Genomic DNA, 19,868 nt, shown 5'->3' with positions numbered 1-19,868 from the left:
AGATAGATAGATAGATAGATAGATAGATAGATGATAGATAGATAGATAGATAGATAGATAGATAGATAGATAGATAGATGGATGGATGGATGGATGGATGGATGGATGGATGGATGGATGGATGGATGGATGGATGGATGGATGGATGGATGGATAGATAGATAGATAGATAGATAGATAGATAGATAGATAGATAGATAGATGATTTTCTCTGATAGAACAGCATCAGTCATACTCCCACACTCACATGTGTTGCTTTACAATGAAAAAATGAAAATAAAATTCCCTGGGGAAACAAAATGTATGATGTCATTGTACCAGGCAAAAAAGTTTGCTTCTCCATCATACGGAAATTTGCAGATAGATAGATAGATAGATGGATGGATGGATGGATGGATGGATGGATGGATGGATGGATAGATAGATAGATAGATAGATAGATAGATAGATAGATAGATAGATAGATAGATAGATAGATAGATAGATAGATAGATAGATAGATAGATAGATAGATAGATAGATAGACAGAAGACAGACAGACAGAGAGATAGATAGATAGATAGATAGATAGACAGACAGACAGACAGACAGACAGACAGACAGACAGACAGACAGACAGACAGATAGATAGATAGAGGGTTATGGAAGATAGCTCATAGTACAAGTTGATCCAGGGACAAGTCTGAATTTCGGAGTCAGGAAGGAATTTTTTCCCCCTCTGAGGCAAATTGGAGAAGCTTCAGATGGGTTTTTTACCTTCCTCTGAATCAACTGGCAGTTGGCCAGAAATAATAAAAAAAAAAAAAAGAGGTTGAACTTGATGGACGTGTGTCTTTTTTCAACCTTACTTACTATGTTACTATGTAGATAGATAAATGATAGATAATAGATAGATAGATAGATAGATAGATAGATAATAGATAGATAATAGATAGATAATAGATAGATGATTGATCGATAATAGATAGATGATAGACACCTATCATAGACACTCTTTTATTTGTATATATAGCAAGTAGCGTAACTACAGGGGGGAGCAGTGTGTGTGGGGGGGTAGGGTTGGCAGGTTTTGTACCAGGGCCAGTGGTCCCCTAGTTATGTCATTAGTTATGTCATTATATATATATATTTAGCATTAGCACATACAGATGGATAAATGTTTGTTCTGACATCACACAGCTCACATGGGGAAACAGGGTGCCACATGCCCAAGTATATATTTATTTCAACTAGACAAAGGTGTGATAATGATAATATTGTGATTATAATAGAGTTAGACACAGTGAGCCGTCTGAGCCAAATGTCTAGATAAGGTTTGTCCCATCAGCCTTTCTCTCTATAATTTTATTTTTTTTGAACAGTAAATACTTCCTGCAGCAGCTATAATATCATTATCTTAGTTTGCCTTATTGTGCTTCTATAGACACACACACATATACACACACACACTCACACAAACCCACACACACTCACACACACACTCACACAAACCCACTCACACACTCATACACATACACACACACATATACACACACACACAAACACACTCACACACACTCATACACATACACACACACATATACACACACACACAAACACACTCACACAAACCCCCACACACTCACACACACATATACACACACTCACACAAACCCACTCTCACACACACTCATACACATACACACACACATACACACACACAAACACACTCGCACACACACTCACACAAACCCACACACACACTCATACACATACACTTACACATATACACTCACAAACATATACACACTTACACACACACACAAACCCACACTCACACACATATACACACACACACACATACATACTCCCACTCATACAGATACATACACACACATATGCACTCACACTCATACACATACACTCATATACACACTCACACACTCACACACAATACCCACAGCCACCTCCACCCAAACACAACAAAACATTTTAAAAGCATCCCTGCCAAGTTCATATTTCTGTTTTCTTTTATTTATTTTTTTTATGAAAACATGGAGAGAGTTAAAGAAAGAGATGGAGCTCTGGAGGAAACAGTGTGTAAAAATATTCTCCATCTGCACCTGGTTTGGATCAAAGGGAAACCCGTTTCCTTGACCTATTTTACAATTAGAAATTATGAACTTTTTTTTATAGATATATGCTGAGCACAGGAAGAACAAATCCCAGTACGAATCCTAATACCAAATAGATGAAGTCACTTCAATTGATATTAAATGGCTCAGTGCTATAGAGCAGGTTCCTCTGCATCCCTGGATCTCACGCTCTAACTATAAATTGCCTCCAACTCCTTTATGTGCCCTTCTTTTCTTCTATCCCTAGGAATTTATAAGAAGCCCATAATATATATATAATCTATAAATAATCAGCTTTCTGAATTAATTTCTTGAAGAGATCTGTTCTCAATATACATTGCAATGCATTCATATAGGGGCAGGTCAATAGGAACATTAATGTAAAAAAAATTTAAATGACATTTTAGTACAAATAACATTGTGCCTTTTTTTTTATAAAGCAATTGATTTATTCTTGATTTTTTTTTGCGAGTCTATTCCTATCATACATCTTAAATATTGGGTCATCTTAAATGTCAAGTCATATTTATGGGGTTCATTTACATCTGTGTTGGTGTTCATAACATCTTTGGGCAATAAACGCTCCCCTGATATATTTTGTCTAAAAAATGATATTGATTTTAAAACGAAATTAATGATAAAAAGGCAATAAATTGTTTATGTTTATGCAACAGTCGCAGCGACAAGCGACATTTTATCAATTAAACTCCAATCAAAAATAAGTATTAGAATCTCGTTCCTTGGACCATGAGAATTATGTTTAATAAATATATTTAAAACGAAATTGAATGCTGGTCTGTCCTGGTTTCCTTTATACTTCATCAGAAACACGAGCAAGTTTATGCCCCAAAATATTCGATCGATATTCGATCAAATCCTGGAAAACGCACATTTTTGGGGTTTTTTTGTAGTTCAGGAAATTCCAGGGCGAATGAACTTGGAGAGGTAGAAATCCAGCAACGAACAATGGCTCTTACTATAGATTTAGAAAGTATTAATCACAACTTTTTTTTTCTTTTAATGTTATTGATTCTGTAACTACTTTTCGTTTTCTTTTTTTATTCTTTAACCTGGAATTTAAATTGAGACACTCCGGCCATTTACAAAGATATTTAACAAAACAAAAAGAGAGAGAGAAGGAGAAATGAAATCTAAATATTTGTGTAAATCCCATAACAGATGCGTAAAAGCGAGGGGTTTGGACTGGCGCAGGCACATGTCTCGTCTCCAGTAGATGGCGCTTTACGATTAACGATTGAAGCGCTGCGATCTTGTTGTAGAAGTTTTCTAGACTTGCCTCTGTCGCTGATTGAAACTGAAACGACCATAGAATACATCTAAGAAGCAAGTCCATGGAGGAATTATGTTGATATGTATCATCATTTTTATCTGCGCAATATTATCAAATTTATTTTACCCATAAATTATATTATATCTGTAAGAGTCGGTAAAAAGAATCAGTGACCTATCCCTCAGCCTTCTACAGAAATCTACAGTCTGTCTAGGAATGATCTAAGCCTCAGACTTTGATTTCAGATAATTTTGCGCATGATCTGACCCTTACCCTATGAATCTTGGTAATTTTGCGCGTGATTTAACCCTCAGTCTATGAATTTGCCTAACTTTGCGCATGATCTAACCCTCAGCCTATGAATCTAAACCATTTTGCGCATGATTTAATCCTCAGCCCATGCATTTAAGTAACTCTGCTCATGATCTAACCCTCAGCCTATGAATCTTGGGAATTTTGCGCATAATCAGCCTATGAATTTAGGTAACCTTGGGCATAATCTAACCCTCAACCAGTGAATTGTGGTCATTTTGCGCAGGATTTAACCCTTAGCCTATGAATCTAGACAATTTTGATCACGATTTAACCCTCGGCCTATGAATTTGGGTAACTTTAAGCAAGATCTAACCCTCAGCCTATGAATCTAGAAACTTTTTGCGCATGATTTAACCCTTTCAGCCTATGGATCTTGGTAACATTGCATGATTTAATCCTCAGACTATGAATTTGCGTAATTTTGCGCATGATCTGACCTTCAGCCTATGAATCTAAACAATTTTGTGTATGATTTAATCCTCAGCCTATGCATTTAAGTAATTCTGCGCATGATCTGACCCTCAGCCTATGAATCTTGTGAATTTTGCGCATAATCTGTCAGACTATGAATTTTGGTAATTTTGCGCAGGATTAACTCTCAGACTATGAATCTAGACAATTTTGCGCACCATTTAATTCTCGGCCTATGATTTTGGGTAATTTTGCGCAAGATCCAACCCTCAGCCTATGAATCGAGAAACTTTTTGCGCATGATTTAACCCTCTCAGCCTATGAATCTTGGTAACCTTGAATTATTTAATCCTCAAACTATGAATTTGCGTAGTTTTGTCATGATCTCTGACCTTCAGCCTCTGAATCTAAACAATTTTGCGCATGATTTAATCCTCAGCCTATGCATTTAAGTAACTCTGCTCATGATCTAAAACTCAGCCTATGAATTTTAGGAATTTTGCGCATAATCTTACTTTCAGACTAAGAATTTTGGTAACCTTGGACATAATCTAGAATATAGACAATTTTACGCACGATTTAAACCTCGGCCTATGAATTTGGGTAATTTTGCGCAAGCTCTAACCCTCAGCCTATGAATCTAGAAACCTTTGCGCATGATTTAACCCTCTCAGCCTATGAATCTTGGTAACCCTGCCAATATTTTTTCCCCTTTTCCCTAATAATCTAGATGACTGTAATTAATTTAGCGCTCAGCCTTGGTAACTCTGTGTTTAATCGAACCATTAGCCTGAGAATCTAAGCAACTTTGCGCATGATCTAACCCTCAGACAACGAATCCAGATAACACTGTGCATATTCTAACCCTCAGCCTAGGAATCTAGATGACTGATTAATTTCAAATCCTAAATTACAGCAATCATTTTAGGAAACTGAGTTAACTCAATGCACGATTTAACCCTCAGTTTAGGAATCTAGGCAGCTTTGCGTCTGTTCTAAGCCAGAGCCTCACTTGTTCTTTGGTTTTAAAGTGACTTGGAATGAATTAAGTTTCTGTTTTATGCTGTCTCGCTGCAAGGGTCACCTCAGGACTATAACTAGATGGTAGTGCTGCTGTCAAACTGCTGCACTGATAGGGCAAAACAAAAATGAAATAAAAACTTGTTCTGAAACCTGATTGCCATGGTTACTGATATCTCAAAAAAGCAAACCAATAGCTAACCCAGTTTATAAATGGCTACTGTCCATGTTTTTATAAATAACGCCCAGTAATGTTCTCTTTCTACAGATAGAAATTATCTGTGACTCCCTCTTTAAAAAAATAAACTGTATCTGATGTATGTTCTTTGTTTTATTTTAATACTAACATAGGTGTTATAAACATTACTATCCTTTCAAACTCCCCCACCTTTACACACCCCTAATAATAATAACTGCGCAATAATGCTACTGCTAATCATAAAAATAATAGCAATAATAACAATAAAACTAATAATAATAATAATCAATGAATTTTATTTATTTACCTAAATCATGGACATTTTCATTACTTGCCAAAAAAAATCATTGTTATTAGTGTGTCCTTGCTCATTCATCATATGGCATCAGAATTTACTAAGGCAGGGAATATATAGTAACCCACTAATAAGGCACATCAATAGATGTGCCTTATTAGTGGGATACTATATATTCCCTGCCTTAGTAAATTCTGATGCCATATGGGAATAAATATATGGCAGCACTTGTCGCAAAGCTTTAATACAATTTCACTTACTGAAAAACCAACAAATCAGGGACAGGAGCGAATATTGCGACGAATATAATAGGAAAAAATTAGGTCAGTAGTAAGACAATGCAGCTATTGTAAATTCACTTTTCTGCCTCATAATCTGATTTTTCCGTTTAAAAACGATCCTGTAGGTTTTTGGGGTTTTTTGGGCAATATTTTTTTATCCAAACAAATCCATATCTCACTTTTTACATTAGTGACTTTTAATGCAACTGACTCTCTAGTGTGGCATCTCCAGTCAGCTGGATGGCATGTGGAGGAATTAATAAAATGCATTTTTACTATTCCTGTATTTGAATCAGAAGGGAAATAATGTAGGGAGAAAGGCAGATGCAGATTGTATTATAAACATCCAGATTTTATTACTGTACATACAAAAAATAAAATATAGGAATCATTTGCCCAGAAGGAAACAAGCATAAAGCATTTGTAGGTAGAAGTGCGCATTTGTAGGATTCTGCTGGTTCATTTAGTTACTGAAATAAAATGCATTTGTTATAACGGATTTATTTTTCTGCCTCGGTTTTATGTTCAAAAGGGTACAGATAAAAAAAAAAAAAAAAGACTGTGTTTTTGCACTGACAGCTTCCTTTGCCCCCTCCAAGAAGTGACCTGTGCCAGTGCCAAATGCTTCCCCCAGGATTATAAGAAATAAATGTATACAAAAGGGAAAAAGAAGATAAAGCAGTAAAATCCTGTTACAACGTGAAGTTCTTTTGCTCTGTATTATTTTTTACGTTAAATGCATAATCAGGTGCAGAGTTAAATACATAAGAATAGCTGCGCTAAATGCTCAGCAGAAATGCTGCTCTCCCCATTCCTCCAATGTGCGCCTGGCCGGGCGCTCTGCCTTCTCTTGTACCTGCTGTAGATTAGAAGAGCTCAGTCTGCCGGATAAGGGGGAGAGTTTGTGTATTGTGCAGGCTGTGGGGCTGGAGGACTCACCCCTGTATTGGGTTACAATGGTGCAGGCAGGACATCAAACTGCAGTGCTGAGCCTGGGTCCAGAAACATTAGTGGATCAGGTTACCGGAGCACAGGGGGAGTTGAAATTAGTGCAAGTGCACCTAGAAGTCTGAAATCATCAGGAAACCCAGGGGGGCAGACCAGGAATTATTAGAAACATTTCATCCCTAATTATGTCCTGTAAGAATCAAAGTCACACTGAGCAGTGCAGGGGTCGCTTCCATATGGGAACAGAAGGGTATATTGAATGTGCCAGGTCTGAGAATATTAGAGAATATCCCTAAAGTTTGGGATTCACTTTTATTCCACAAAAATATAACTAATTACGAGATGCTCCCCTTTTGTCAGTCATGCAGTCAGGGGCCAGACCCAGATGTGATCTGCCTCTAGGATGCTATGGAAGGGGGGGGGGGGTCTGAAAGAACATAAGCTCAGTTTTATTCTGGTACTGAAAGTGTTAAGATAAGTGGTTGCTAAACTGTGGAGGTCACTTGGGGGCAGGCAGTTGGTTTATTTGCTGCAGTGGAAGTACATCAGGATGACTGGCTGGGCACCCACAGAGCTGAATGGGTGTCTAGTCATATTTCGGGTGGAAAAGGGGTGTCTTGAACGAAACTTCTGTAACCAGCAGCATTTATGGAATATTTCAACACAGGGACCTTCTCCTTTACAGGGTGTGTGACATGCCAGTAGCTGTGGGTGCCAATGCCAAGCCAGTACCTGTGGGTGCTAGACACCTAGTGCGCATAAGTATATTGAGACCAGTATTGAGACTACAAGTGACTGGCTCCTTACATCCCCCCTGAGCTTCAGCCTTGGGAATTGGAGGCTTTACTGGAAGACAAAGTGCAGAGCAGGGGGCACTGCTGATTGTGACTCCAGTGCATGCCAGTGTCTAACACTTTATATTATTGCTTGTGTCTTCATTTATTCTACTCACTCGCTGCTGTTGCTGTTATTCCCCAGGCTGTGAGCATGTGATTCTATGTTATATGAGTCTGTCAGTCTGGGGGCTGCTGCCAGTCTGTAGGTCAGTCAGTGTGGTTGTGCCAGTATATGTGTGTGTGTGTGTGTCAGTTAGTGTAAGTTTACTGGGATAGGTGTGCACAGTCCCCCAAGTTGTCACTGTGTGGGTATCTATTTCTGTTTGTGTACATGTGTGCCAGGTTTTGGACTCTTGGTGAGTAAAAGAGTGTGTGTCTGCTGATGTATATATACATGTGCTGAAATATATATATATATACACACATACTAGTCTGTGTCTGTTTCCCTAATGTGAGTATGTGAGTGAGACTGATTAATGTATTTGCTGGTGTAAGTAGTTACTTGTCAGTATATGTGTTAGTGTCTGTCACTGAATATTTGTCACTGTTTGGTCAGTGTGTGTGTGTTTGTTGGTCAGTGTGTGTGTCTGTTGGTCAGTGTTTGTTTGTTGGTCAGTGTGTGTGTGTTTGTTTTTGTTGGTCAGTGTGTGTGTATGTGTCTGTTAGTCAGTGTGTGTGTTTGTTGGTCAGTGTGTGTGTCTGTTAGTCAGTGTATGTGTGTATGTGTGTGTGAGTGGCAGTGCACATCAGACAGGGAATAAAGTGATCCCAGGGAATGCAGAGCAGACAGTCAGGCAGAAGTTCTCTGTGGCAGTTGCAGGGGGCTGGCTAAACGAGACTGGTGCGCATGCGCGGTGGCCGCTAGAAATAAGGAGGCGGCTGGAGAGCAGATTCAGTAGGTTTCGGGCAGTCTGGTGGGACACACTCTCACTCACTCACAGAGCAGCACTTGTGCCACAATGACTTTGTGGGTTACCTGAGCACCTGGGACAGATCAGCCTAATGACAAACCCCTTCTGCAACTCCTTGGTACCTTCCTACTTACACAGATCTCCTTCTGGGCTTATTGCACCCCTACAGCTGGAGGGACATCGAGGGACCCCTCTGCTCACATAGGTAAATGCAACCTCTAAACTTTAATACTTCTCTCTTTTCTACTTGTTACTGATTTGGTTTTGTAACTTCTTCCCTACTGTGTCGTGCAAGGGTTGCATTGTACTCCCATGTGTAATTGTGCAAGAACAGTGCAAACTCCCTGCACCCCTGTACATGTAAAGTGCGAGTGTGGATCTTGTGCCTTTATAAAGCGCAGTGCAAACTCCCTGCACCCCTGTACATGTAAAGTGCCAGTGTGGCGTTATAAAGCGCAGTGCAAAGCTGACAGTTGCAGCAGGGTAATAATAGTGATAAGTTTCTTATCCAAGTACTTTTCTACCCGTGTTACAATAGTGAATTTTGCAGTTGACCCTGTGCACTTTCGTTGTTGTGTAAACCGGCGCCCAGCGGTCTGAGGATTCTGATGCGTCTTTCTGTTATTTAAGTAGGAATAGCGCAAAAGTTACAGTAGGTGCAGTGTCGTCTAGTTCCCAGGATGCTCAGCTTGTGGAGAATGCTTGACATCATGTATACACGATATACACTCAATAGGGAAGTCGCAGCGATTTCTGAAGTGTATTGTGAGTGGGAGCTGTAATACTGCTTGTACCATTGACTCAGGCGATGCCCGGTGACTAGCGGAGACTTCTGTATCCCAGGATCTGGGGATGGAGAACCGATACATGAAATCGTAACAGATATCGATAAATCGTATCTAAATTCATTAGAACTGATCCATCGCTTTATCGCAGTCCATTGAAAATCAATTGGGGGTATTTTAGGAACAGATTTTGAGATGGGCATCATTTTTAAAAGGCGGTTCGGATCATTTTCCCAGTATTGGGCATTTGTGCGATTTTGTCGCACTCAATCGCAGCCCATTTTAACGCCTGGTGAAATGGATTGTGTTCGGGGAACCCCAAAGACAGGTGCATGGGAATGGGGGTAGGGGGGATGGGAACAAGAGACAGATTTGGGGAAAACACAGGGTATTGCGCTTTTTTGGGAAAGTAAATGTGATTTATGAGATTATATGAGAATAAACAGGTGCTTGTGAATTAATTCCTTGCCAGATGGATCACAGAGCGACTGATCAATTACATCCCTATTAATCACTAATTCATATCAAAACTACTCTGCTACTACTACTCTTGCCAACGTTTCTGCCCATTCTTTTATGGGGGGGGGGCACTGGGATTTATTCATAAAGGAAAAAGAAAAAAAAATCACCATCAAATAAAGTGAATTTTTTTTAAAAAAAACACACAATTTCCATGATATTAGTCAATGTATCTATTACATTATAGGGAATGTACAGCAGCAACACTGGCTGAGAAGCTTCAGTTCCAGAGAGAGGGAATTGGATCAGGGAACAGAGACAATGTGGCTTTATTTTATCTAGAATTCAATATTCAGTATGAGATAAATAATGATTTTTTAGCTAAGTTAATATAATGACAAGTAATAGTAAAAATACAAATAACAAGAATGGAGTGATTATCCTATTAGGCAGCAGAGTGTCCAGTTTGTACAAATGTTACATTCCATGTCGGTGACTAATAAACACATTGCGCTTGGCTGAATCAGATCTGCAACAACTAGAATTGTATCACACATGCCCAGCCTTTATACATCTAATGGAAATATATGAATATAAACAAGGGAGGCAGCGTGTTGAAATAGTTACAGGCAAAATACACATCAACCCAAAGCAACTGTGACCAACAGACCAGGTATGAGGAATTATTCCTAAGAGCTTACACTTTCAATCGCATTTTTGTAGACCTAGGAAAACAACAACGGCAACATTTTGTACTTTTAGACAATATGGGGTGGTAGTATTTATATATATATATATATATATATATTTATTTCTCTTTTACATATTACAAAAAAAGAATATATTTTGCATTAGGAGCTGTAGCAACAGAAATGTACCAACCTGAGTCTACAAAGTGAGGTTACTTTTCTCTTCCACCTGCCTTGTGTCCATACTGTCTACACAATAAACAAAAGTCATATTTGATAAGAGTGTAAAGTATTGCAACCTGTACCCCTGCCCCATCACATTACATTGCATGTTACTAATCACCCTGCATTTGGGGAATCACCTGTATAGAAGATTTTTGCCTGATTTTTCTTTGACTGGAGATAGATAGATAGATAGATAGATAGATACAGATAGATAAGCAGATAAGTACATTGATGATAAATATACAGTTCCTAATAAATAATACATACATAGAATATTTTTATAATTTGATTTATTCTTTGACTGGATATATAGATAGAGAAATAGACAGATAATAGACAGGTAGTTAGTAGATAGACAGATAGATAGTCGATGATAAAAGATACATAGAGAAATAGATAGATATTAGACAGATAGATAGATAGATAGATAGATAGATAGATAGATAGAGAAATAAATAGATATACAGATATATGATAGATAGATAGATAGATAGATAGATAGATAGATAGATAGATAGATAGATGGATGGATGGATGGATGGATGGATGGATGGATGGATGGATAGATAGATAGATAGATAGATAGATAGATAGAGAAATAAATAGATATATAGATAGATGATAGATAGAAAGATAGATAGATAGATAGAAAGATAGATAGATAGATAGATAGATATAGACAATAGAGGTAGGGGTGAGATAAAATATTTATATAGATGATAGGTGGATAAATTCAGACATAAATGAGAGAAATATGGATAGACAATTGCTGTACTGATGTTTAATAGCCACATATCGGTATATACTCTATACATAGACAGACAGAAAGATTTACCCCAACTTTAAAAAAAAAAAATACACACAAACAAACAAAAAATCTCACGTGTAACAATCCCTTCTCTATAGTTGTATAAGAAATCCTACAATGCAGCATTAAGCACATACCAAAAAGCGGCTCCCCCTATACTGCAGCCTCTGATAGGGCCGAGGAACACACAGCTCATCCCATTATATATTGTATTAGATGTATATATTGTATTAGATGTTGATATTGTATAGTGTTTGTTGGGATATAAGAGATACAGCCGTGTGTCCCTCTCTGTCTGATTCAGCTGTTGGACAGATACTCTGTATCGATATGGAAACAACTTCTCTCCTAACTTTGCCACAAGTTCTGAGCCGCCGCAGCTGATGGAAATGATGGGACAGATGGAGCCTTTCAACTTTATGATCCTATTTTCCAGGGTAAATTTATCTTGGCAGTGAGGCCTCTCTCTTTTTTTTTTTCAGACACAAGTGGTCTGTTCTCAATTACTCAGCGAGCAAGTCTTCTGTTTAGAAATTGGGCTTTTTATTGGTGTGGGGTGTAAATAACTCACCCGGGCTCTTTTTTGAAGGTAGATCCAGATCTGTTTATAGACTGCACTGCTGAAGCAAAGGGGGGACCCGGGGCAGGGCAAGAGGATGGATTGGCTCAGGCTGGAGCCCAGTGCAGACACATGAGTGTGGCTGGATAGGGTTAATCCATTTTCAGCTGAATCGATTAAATTTAAACCCCAAAATATCGAGAGAAAACATTCTACCCAATAATTAAGGAATTTTACATGTACTTTCTATTGTCTGCACAGGCGGTTCTGACTTTTGAAACTATATAGCAGTAACTTCACCTAGACTGGAGATTGTAATTCTATTTACAATAATTTTTACAACTTTTTTTTTTTTTGGAGTTTTCTTGAAATAAGCAAAAACGTATTTTTAGCTACACCCCCAACACCCAACGTGTGCTCCTCTGCTGGGGACGAAATTTTTTAAAACCTGGAGGCAGCTTGAAGCCTTCAAGAGGAATTATGTGTAAGATGTTTTCCCATCTGGCACTGGATGAAAACAAAATGCTGTAAAATTGTTACATAATTGCAAAAGGTTCATGGGGGGGGGTTAACCCCTTGCACAGTCAGGTTTGGAGCAGTTGAATGTTTCTGCAGAAGGTAATTACATAATGGGGAAGGGAAGGGGGAGACTGGGGCCCCTAGAATGTGTAACCTGCTGCCCTCCAGTTACTATATATATATATACCATCTCTCCATTGAGAAATAATATGTTTTTTAAGATTTAACCAAGAGCAGTTTGGCACCTTTTTTTTGCTTTGGGGACCCACATCTTTTACCTAATCTACCCCAAAACCTTAACATGAGCACAACCCCCTTTCCCAAAATGGATTCAGTTCTGTATAGAGATACATGGAGATATATTTATATATACTGTGTGTGTATATCTCTATCTATCTATCTATCTATCTATCTATCTATCTATCTATCTATCTATCTATCTATCTATCTATCTATCTATCTATCTATCTAATCTATCTATCTATCTATCTATCTATCTATCTATCTATCTATCTATCTATCTATCTATCTATCTATCTATCTATCTATCTATCTATCTATCTATCTATCTATCTATCTATCTATCTATATACCATCTCTCCATTGAGAAATAATATGTTTTTTAAGATTTAACCAAGAGCAGTTTGGCACCTTTTTTTTGCTTTGGGGACCCACATCTTTTACCTAATCTACCCCAAAACCTTAACATGAGCACAACCCCCTTTCCCAAAATGGTTTCAGTTCTGTATGGAGATACATGGATATATATATATATATATATATATATATATATATATATATATATATATATATATATATATAAATACACTTTCCCTTGCAGAGAGAGAGCACCTGGGGGCACCTGAGCACCACTAAATAAATGATTATTAGATATAAATAAATAAGCCGACTTGGTGTAAAAGAAACCTGTAACCCCCTTACTAGTCACTGTGTAAATCCTCTATAGTCAACTTTTATTTTGCAGCTGACACTACATTATAATTCTGTTCTGAATTTGTTTTAACCGTACAAATAGCAGATTCCAACTCCGAATTTATTGTCGTTGTTTGACATAATTGATGCATGGATTGATTTATTTCTAAATGTCTTTTGCCCAGAAATCTCTATTTATCTTCATTATATTTATATATATATCATTATACATCTGTCTGTATATTTGTGTAATTTATATTGTTTTTATTTAACCCTATGACTGATTCTGCACAATATTATTTCCCTAGACGTTGGAATATCGAGAAATGAATGGGATCCTGTTAGAGGCAATATTCCCTACATTTCATTTTATGTCTGTATTAAAAAAAAAAAATATATATATATATATATATATAATTTTCTATTAATTTGTTTCAGATCATTTTAATGTATTTGTTAATTAATGGCTAAAATCCAAACTCCCGGCGTATGAAAACAAAAGCAAATATGAACAATTGCAGATTCTTTATGATTAATGTTATTAATTAATTATTGATGTCCCCCTAAATGATATTAAACTATAGTAGTCGAACTTTGGAACTTTGGGGGGTTAAACGATGTCATGGAATTTATTTATCGCCCTAAATAAAGTCAAATCGTTTTTATTGTTGTTGTAGGTTAATTCAGAGTTGGTGTCTCGGTTGCTGTTCCTGCTGAGGATTTATTTGCCAAATAACGTTCCTTCTGTGATTCAGTGAGTATTTGCGCTCCCTCTGTTACCGTATTGCACTGTGTAGCGCTATGTTCCAGGCTTATGCCGATTTGGGGCTTATTATAGTGCGCAATTTAATTCTGCCTGCAGTCATATCGTACTTTGGGGGTTAAGGATTTTTTGGTTTATCTGGTATGTGGTTGCCAGACAGCGCCCAGTTTAGGTTCCAGATTTATTCCCATGGGTGGGGGGTTACAAAAAAACACTGAAGCTCAGACAGAGGGAGGGTTACAATGTATAATATAATTGGAATTAATTTTAGTGTATCAATCATATTGCAAAAAAATAAAAATTGGGGGTGGGGGGTTCAGACAGTCGCTTGCATAGAACTTTAAGTATGCGATTATATTTAAAGGGGAACTCCTGCTTCCAAATCAACATTTGATAAAGAGGCCCCACATAACACAGAAACCCCTAATATACCCATCATAGTTACCTGTTTCTTTAAAAAGTATTAATAAATGCAATTTCTCTGCTTAAATCCAGCTGTTTAAAGGGGAACTCCACAGAAACATAACTTCAGCTTTCTGAAAAGTAAATATCATTTCAAGCAACTTTGCAATATGCATGAATTTAAAAATATGCAGACTTCTCTTTCTGCATCATTTGAAATCCTGGCAGGGAAGGAGGGACTAAACACTGATGTTACAAATTGTAACAACTTCTCCACAGCTTACAGACAGCATGCAGGAACTACATAACCCACAATGCATTGCACTGTGATGTTCCTTTCCTTATTGAAATCATGAATCACATGTGCAGGGAAATGTGGGCTTTGGAGGATGCAGGCTGAGGACAGATGGCTGTTGATACAAAATAACAGTAGTCAGACAGCTCAACAAAGTAGTCAGACAAATCAGCAGGAGAGCAGGGGGTTAGGCTTAGGGAACTGTTCCAAACCATTACAAATCATGACAAGTCTGCATATTTTTTATTTGATGTATATCACAAAGTTGCATGAAATTATGTTTACTTTTCAGAAAGCTTAGTTTGTGTGGAGTTCCCCTTTAATATATAATTGAAGTAACAATATTATATGTCCATTTGGCTAGGTGTGGGCGATCAGAGTAACCCTCCTGAGAAAGTGCCAAAGATGGGGAGCAAGACGCTTCCAGCACCAGTGCCAATTCACCCATCTCTGCAGCTCACCAATTATTCCTTCCTACAAGCCTTCAATGGACTCCCAGTGCCAGCAGAGCATGTGCCCAACCTGTATGGCTTCAGTGCTTTGCATGCAGTGCACCTTCACCAGTGGACATTGGGATACCCCACCCTTCACCTGCCCAGATCTTCCTTCTCCAAAGTGCCAGGAGTTTCCAGCTTGGTGGACTCTCGCTTCCAGATTCCAACGTTCCCCCTCTTTCCACACATGATCCACCCCAAGCAGGAGTCCCCAAACTTGTCCAACAAAACCAAACCGAGGTTTGACTTTGCCAACTTGGCAGTGGCGGCCACTCAGGAGGATCACTGTAAGTTGGGCCTGATGAATGATCAAGGGTCTCCTCCTGCAATGGGGGGTCTTCTTGATGTTACCAAGCTCACCCCTGAGAAAAAGCCAACGAGGGGCAGGCTGCCCTCAAAAACCAAGAAAGAGTTTGTCTGCAAATTCTGCGGGAGGCATTTCACCAAATCGTACAACCTTCTGATCCACGAGAGGACACACACAGACGAGAGGCCATACACCTGCGATATCTGTCATAAGGCGTTCAGAAGGCAAGACCATCTGAGAGACCACAGGTAAGGATTTAATCAGCATCTGCACAGGTCAGACCAATGGGGGGGGGGGATGATTGCTCTATATGCTTCAAGTAACATTGCAATTGGTCATGCCTATCTAATCTGTCACCTGCCAAACTGACATTTAAATTACTGTCTTGTAACAGAATAGTCTATTATTTTTCTTTTAGCCACTTACCTTTTCCATGCCGTGCTTTCCTTCCTTTTTTATCCATTTGGACTTTCTGCTCTCATTGGCATTTATTTACAGTAATGTATGTTTACTTTTATTTACATGGCGCTACTTACTCATGCAGCTCTGCATGCCGGAATCAATACAATGATGAATACAAACTACAATTACATTAAAGATTTAGGGCTAATTGCCAGGAATGAAGTCTGTTTATTAAGGGTCATGGGGCTGCTGTATGTGTTGTCTTGTATAGCAGTCTGATTCTGTAAGGATTATGATGCTTTGGATGATCAGTACAGGTATGGGACCTGTTATCCAGAATGCTTGGGAGCTGGGGCTTTCCAGATAATGGTTCTTTACGTAATTTGGATCTTTATACCTTAAGTCTACTAGACAATCATGTAAACATTATATAAACCCAATTTGTTCCCAATAAGGATTAATTATATCTTAGTTGGGATCAAGTACAAGCTACTGTTTTATTATTACACAGAAAAAGGAAATAATTTAAAAAAATTTGCATTATTTGATTGTAATGGAGTCTATGGGAGGTAGCTTTTCAGTAATTCAGAGCTTTCTGGATAATGGGGTTCTGGATAATGAATCCCATACCTGTAATTACTAATCTCTTTATTGTATATATGTGTGCTGATTGATTAAAGCCAAGACTGACCTTGGAATTATTTATTGATGTTCCCCCTGAGTGTTTGTAGAACTTGATAAATAAGAAAATTACATCTGTTTGTTGGTTAAAGCGACAGTAGTGGAAACCCATGACAGTCCAAATGTTGAAAGGGCTTTCTGGTCCATGCTGTGAGCATAAGTGAAAGGGTAGGGGCACACTGGGCGATTCGGGGAGATTTAGTCGCCTGGCGACTAATCACCTCGTCTTTGCGATGCCTTCCCTCGGTCTTGTGCTGGCTTAAATGAAAAATCGCCTGCGCTAAAGCACACGCGGCGCTTCATTTTCCGAAGTCGCCCGAAGTAGCCTCATGAGGAATCCCCGAATCGCCCAGTGAGCCCCTACCCTAAGGCTAGTGGCAAACGGAGAGATTAGGGGAGATAAGTCGCCCAGCTACAAATCTTATCTACTTCGGGTGACTAATCTCCCCGAAATGCCTTCCCCCAGAAAGAATACGAATCGCCCGCGGGATGGCATACAAGTCGCTTTGGATTTCTGAAGTAGCCCGAAGTTTCCCGAAGTTTCCTTGTGAGGCAACTTCAGGGGACTTCGGAAACCCGAAACGATTCATATGCCATCCGGCGGGCGATTGGTATTCTTTCTAGTGAGAAGGCATTTTGGAGAGATTAGTCGCCCGAAGTAGATAAGATTTGTCGCTGGGCGACTAGTATCCCTGTCTGCCACCACCCTAAGAACTGGGGTGGGGGAGGGAGTAAAGTGCAAGGGGGGCTGCAGCCCCCTCCAAATTTTTATTCCCAGTTTCAATTTTGAATGCAGTAGGACTGAATTCGGGTTTAGGTGCAGCTCACTGTATTCACCAGACAATCTCTTACCCCCAGCCCTCCTATCTGAAATATTATATATATTATCTGGTATATTATATGACATTTAATAACACAAAAGCCCAGGTGGGGGTTCCTTTAGGCTGCGGATAAGGAGGTGGGACACAGAAGCAGCCCTGCAGGTTACATACAAATACTGACCAATACAGAAGGAAATGAGAGTCAGAGTTGTGCAGCTTGTTGCTTTTCAGCAGTAGTTGAACTAAAACAATATACAACTGGTCTGTGACAAGATGTTACTGGGCCCCAGCAAATTTATTTTAGAGCCCCCAAAATATAAAGTGATTGTCCTGTTTTACCAATATATATTGAAATTGCTCATTAATTAGGGCCTCTTGGGTCCCCCTATACCTTCTGGGCCCCTGTGCAGCCTCAGGGCCTGCTTCCTCTGCAGTTACACCCCTGCCTGTGACCCTAAGGCTAAGCCCAGTGAGTATTCAGGCTATTTGTTTTATTGATTTTAATGAATTTATTTTGTTTTGCAGGTATATCCACTCTAAGGAAAAACCCTTCAAATGCCAGGAGTGCGGCAAGGGGTTCTGCCAGTCACGGACATTAGCAGTACACAAAACGTTGCACACGCAAGTGAAAGAACTCAAGCCTTCCAAAATCAAATGCTGAACTGACAAGCGAGGGCCACACAATGGAAACTGATATTTCTATTTAAGCAGCGGACTCTTGCGGCCTCCAAGCAGCACAGAAAGCAGTGGCCCCCCAACCTGGCACAGGGGGCCGGCGGATAAAACTTTTTTTTCTTTTTTTTTCTTTGCTATTGGGAACATTGTGAGGAAGATGAGAACAAAGCTTTGGTGGCGTTTGGGATAAACTTTATGCCAAAAGGTGGTGCTCTCATGCTATGGAGGAATCTTCAGCTAAGGCAGCTTCCAGATTGTTCTGCCGCACAGCGGTCTCTGGCACACTCCCCAGTGCTTGGGAAACGACAGAATAAACGTATGAATTCCTTGTACATGATTGTGTTCTGTTCAGAGCTGTTTGTAGTGGGGGTCCCAGCAAGGGTGAGCCCCCCCCCCGGGATGGCTGATCAGCAGAAAGAATACAGGAAAGCTTATTAACATGCTATATACAGTATACACCATTTGAGTGGGCAGTCAGAATCGACAGTAGCAGTGGCAATAACAGCCTTGGATAAAGTACATGTAACTGTGGGGTATCAGGTATAGCAGGGCAACATGGAGACAGTGGGACAATTACACTGTTTATCTGTGGAGGTAAAGGGGACCCAGTTATGCAGTTTCATGGCTTTTTTACAAAGTTTAGGGGAGCCCTAAAGTAATTTGGCTGTAGGGCCCTGTAACTTCTAGTCACACCACTAACTTTATCCCTGTGCAGATACTGGACCAGGCTCAGGACCAGTGGCGGAACTAGATGTTACTGGGCTCCACAGCAAATTCAATTCAGGGCCACAATTTATTGATAGTTGCCCTATTTTACCAAGATATATTACAGTTACTTGTTAATTAGGGCCTCACTAGGCCCCTTACACTCCTGCCCCTGGTCAGGCTTCCTCTGTATTTACGCCCCTGGTCAGGACCTGTGATATCCCGATTGTCCCTATTGTGATTCTGTTTGTAGATCTGGGCACTTGGCATATGTAGCAGCTCAGGGTTCCAAATGCACAGGGGCATATTACGGCAGTTAGACTCACTGGTGCACATTGGCGCCATTATGGTCACTCGGGTAACACAGCAGAAAGGGTCAGCGCTTGAGGCGTACACAAATGGTGACGATTTAGGAAATTACTATTTTGAAAATGTATTTTTGTATACATTGAGATCAGCAAGAGGTAAAGCAACTGCCCTTTAAGCATCATTTCTGGACATTAGGGTGGGGGGGGGAGGAGACACAAGTAGTTGGTGGGTACCGGGCCCAGCGTGTGACGCCAAAGTTCTCATCCGTAACTATAACTTATATCCATTTGCTAGGTTTTGTATATAGCGACTTCAATTCAGTCGAAAGGGATACAGGGTTTTACTTTCATTTTACCAATGCATTACTGGAGTCTATGCAATAAGACACAGTCTTCCAGAATTTGCCCCCCAAAATG

General features: G+C 39.3%; 1 protein-coding gene across 1 annotated transcript; it reads left to right on the top strand.

The window, feature by feature from the left end:
* Nucleotides 1–8,630: 8,630 nt before the first annotated feature.
* osr1.L (odd-skipped related transcription factor 1 L homeolog) lies at nt 8,631–18,769 on the top strand (the record flags this gene model as incomplete). The annotated part of the gene is given in 4 exon segments (NM_001168381.1): nt 8,631–8,826; nt 14,276–14,352; nt 15,423–16,107; nt 18,289–18,769. Coding segments are annotated over 2 exon segments (780 nt in total). The 3' UTR covers nt 18,425–18,769.
* Nucleotides 18,770–19,868: the final 1,099 nt, after the last annotated feature.

This window comes from Xenopus laevis, chromosome 5L (genome assembly GCF_017654675.1).
Source record: "Xenopus laevis strain J_2021 chromosome 5L, Xenopus_laevis_v10.1, whole genome shotgun sequence".
Classification (NCBI taxonomy): domain Eukaryota; kingdom Metazoa; phylum Chordata; class Amphibia; order Anura; family Pipidae; genus Xenopus; species Xenopus laevis.
Note: the sequence above shows the minus strand (reverse complement) of the source record. Positions and strands in the feature narration are given on the sequence as shown.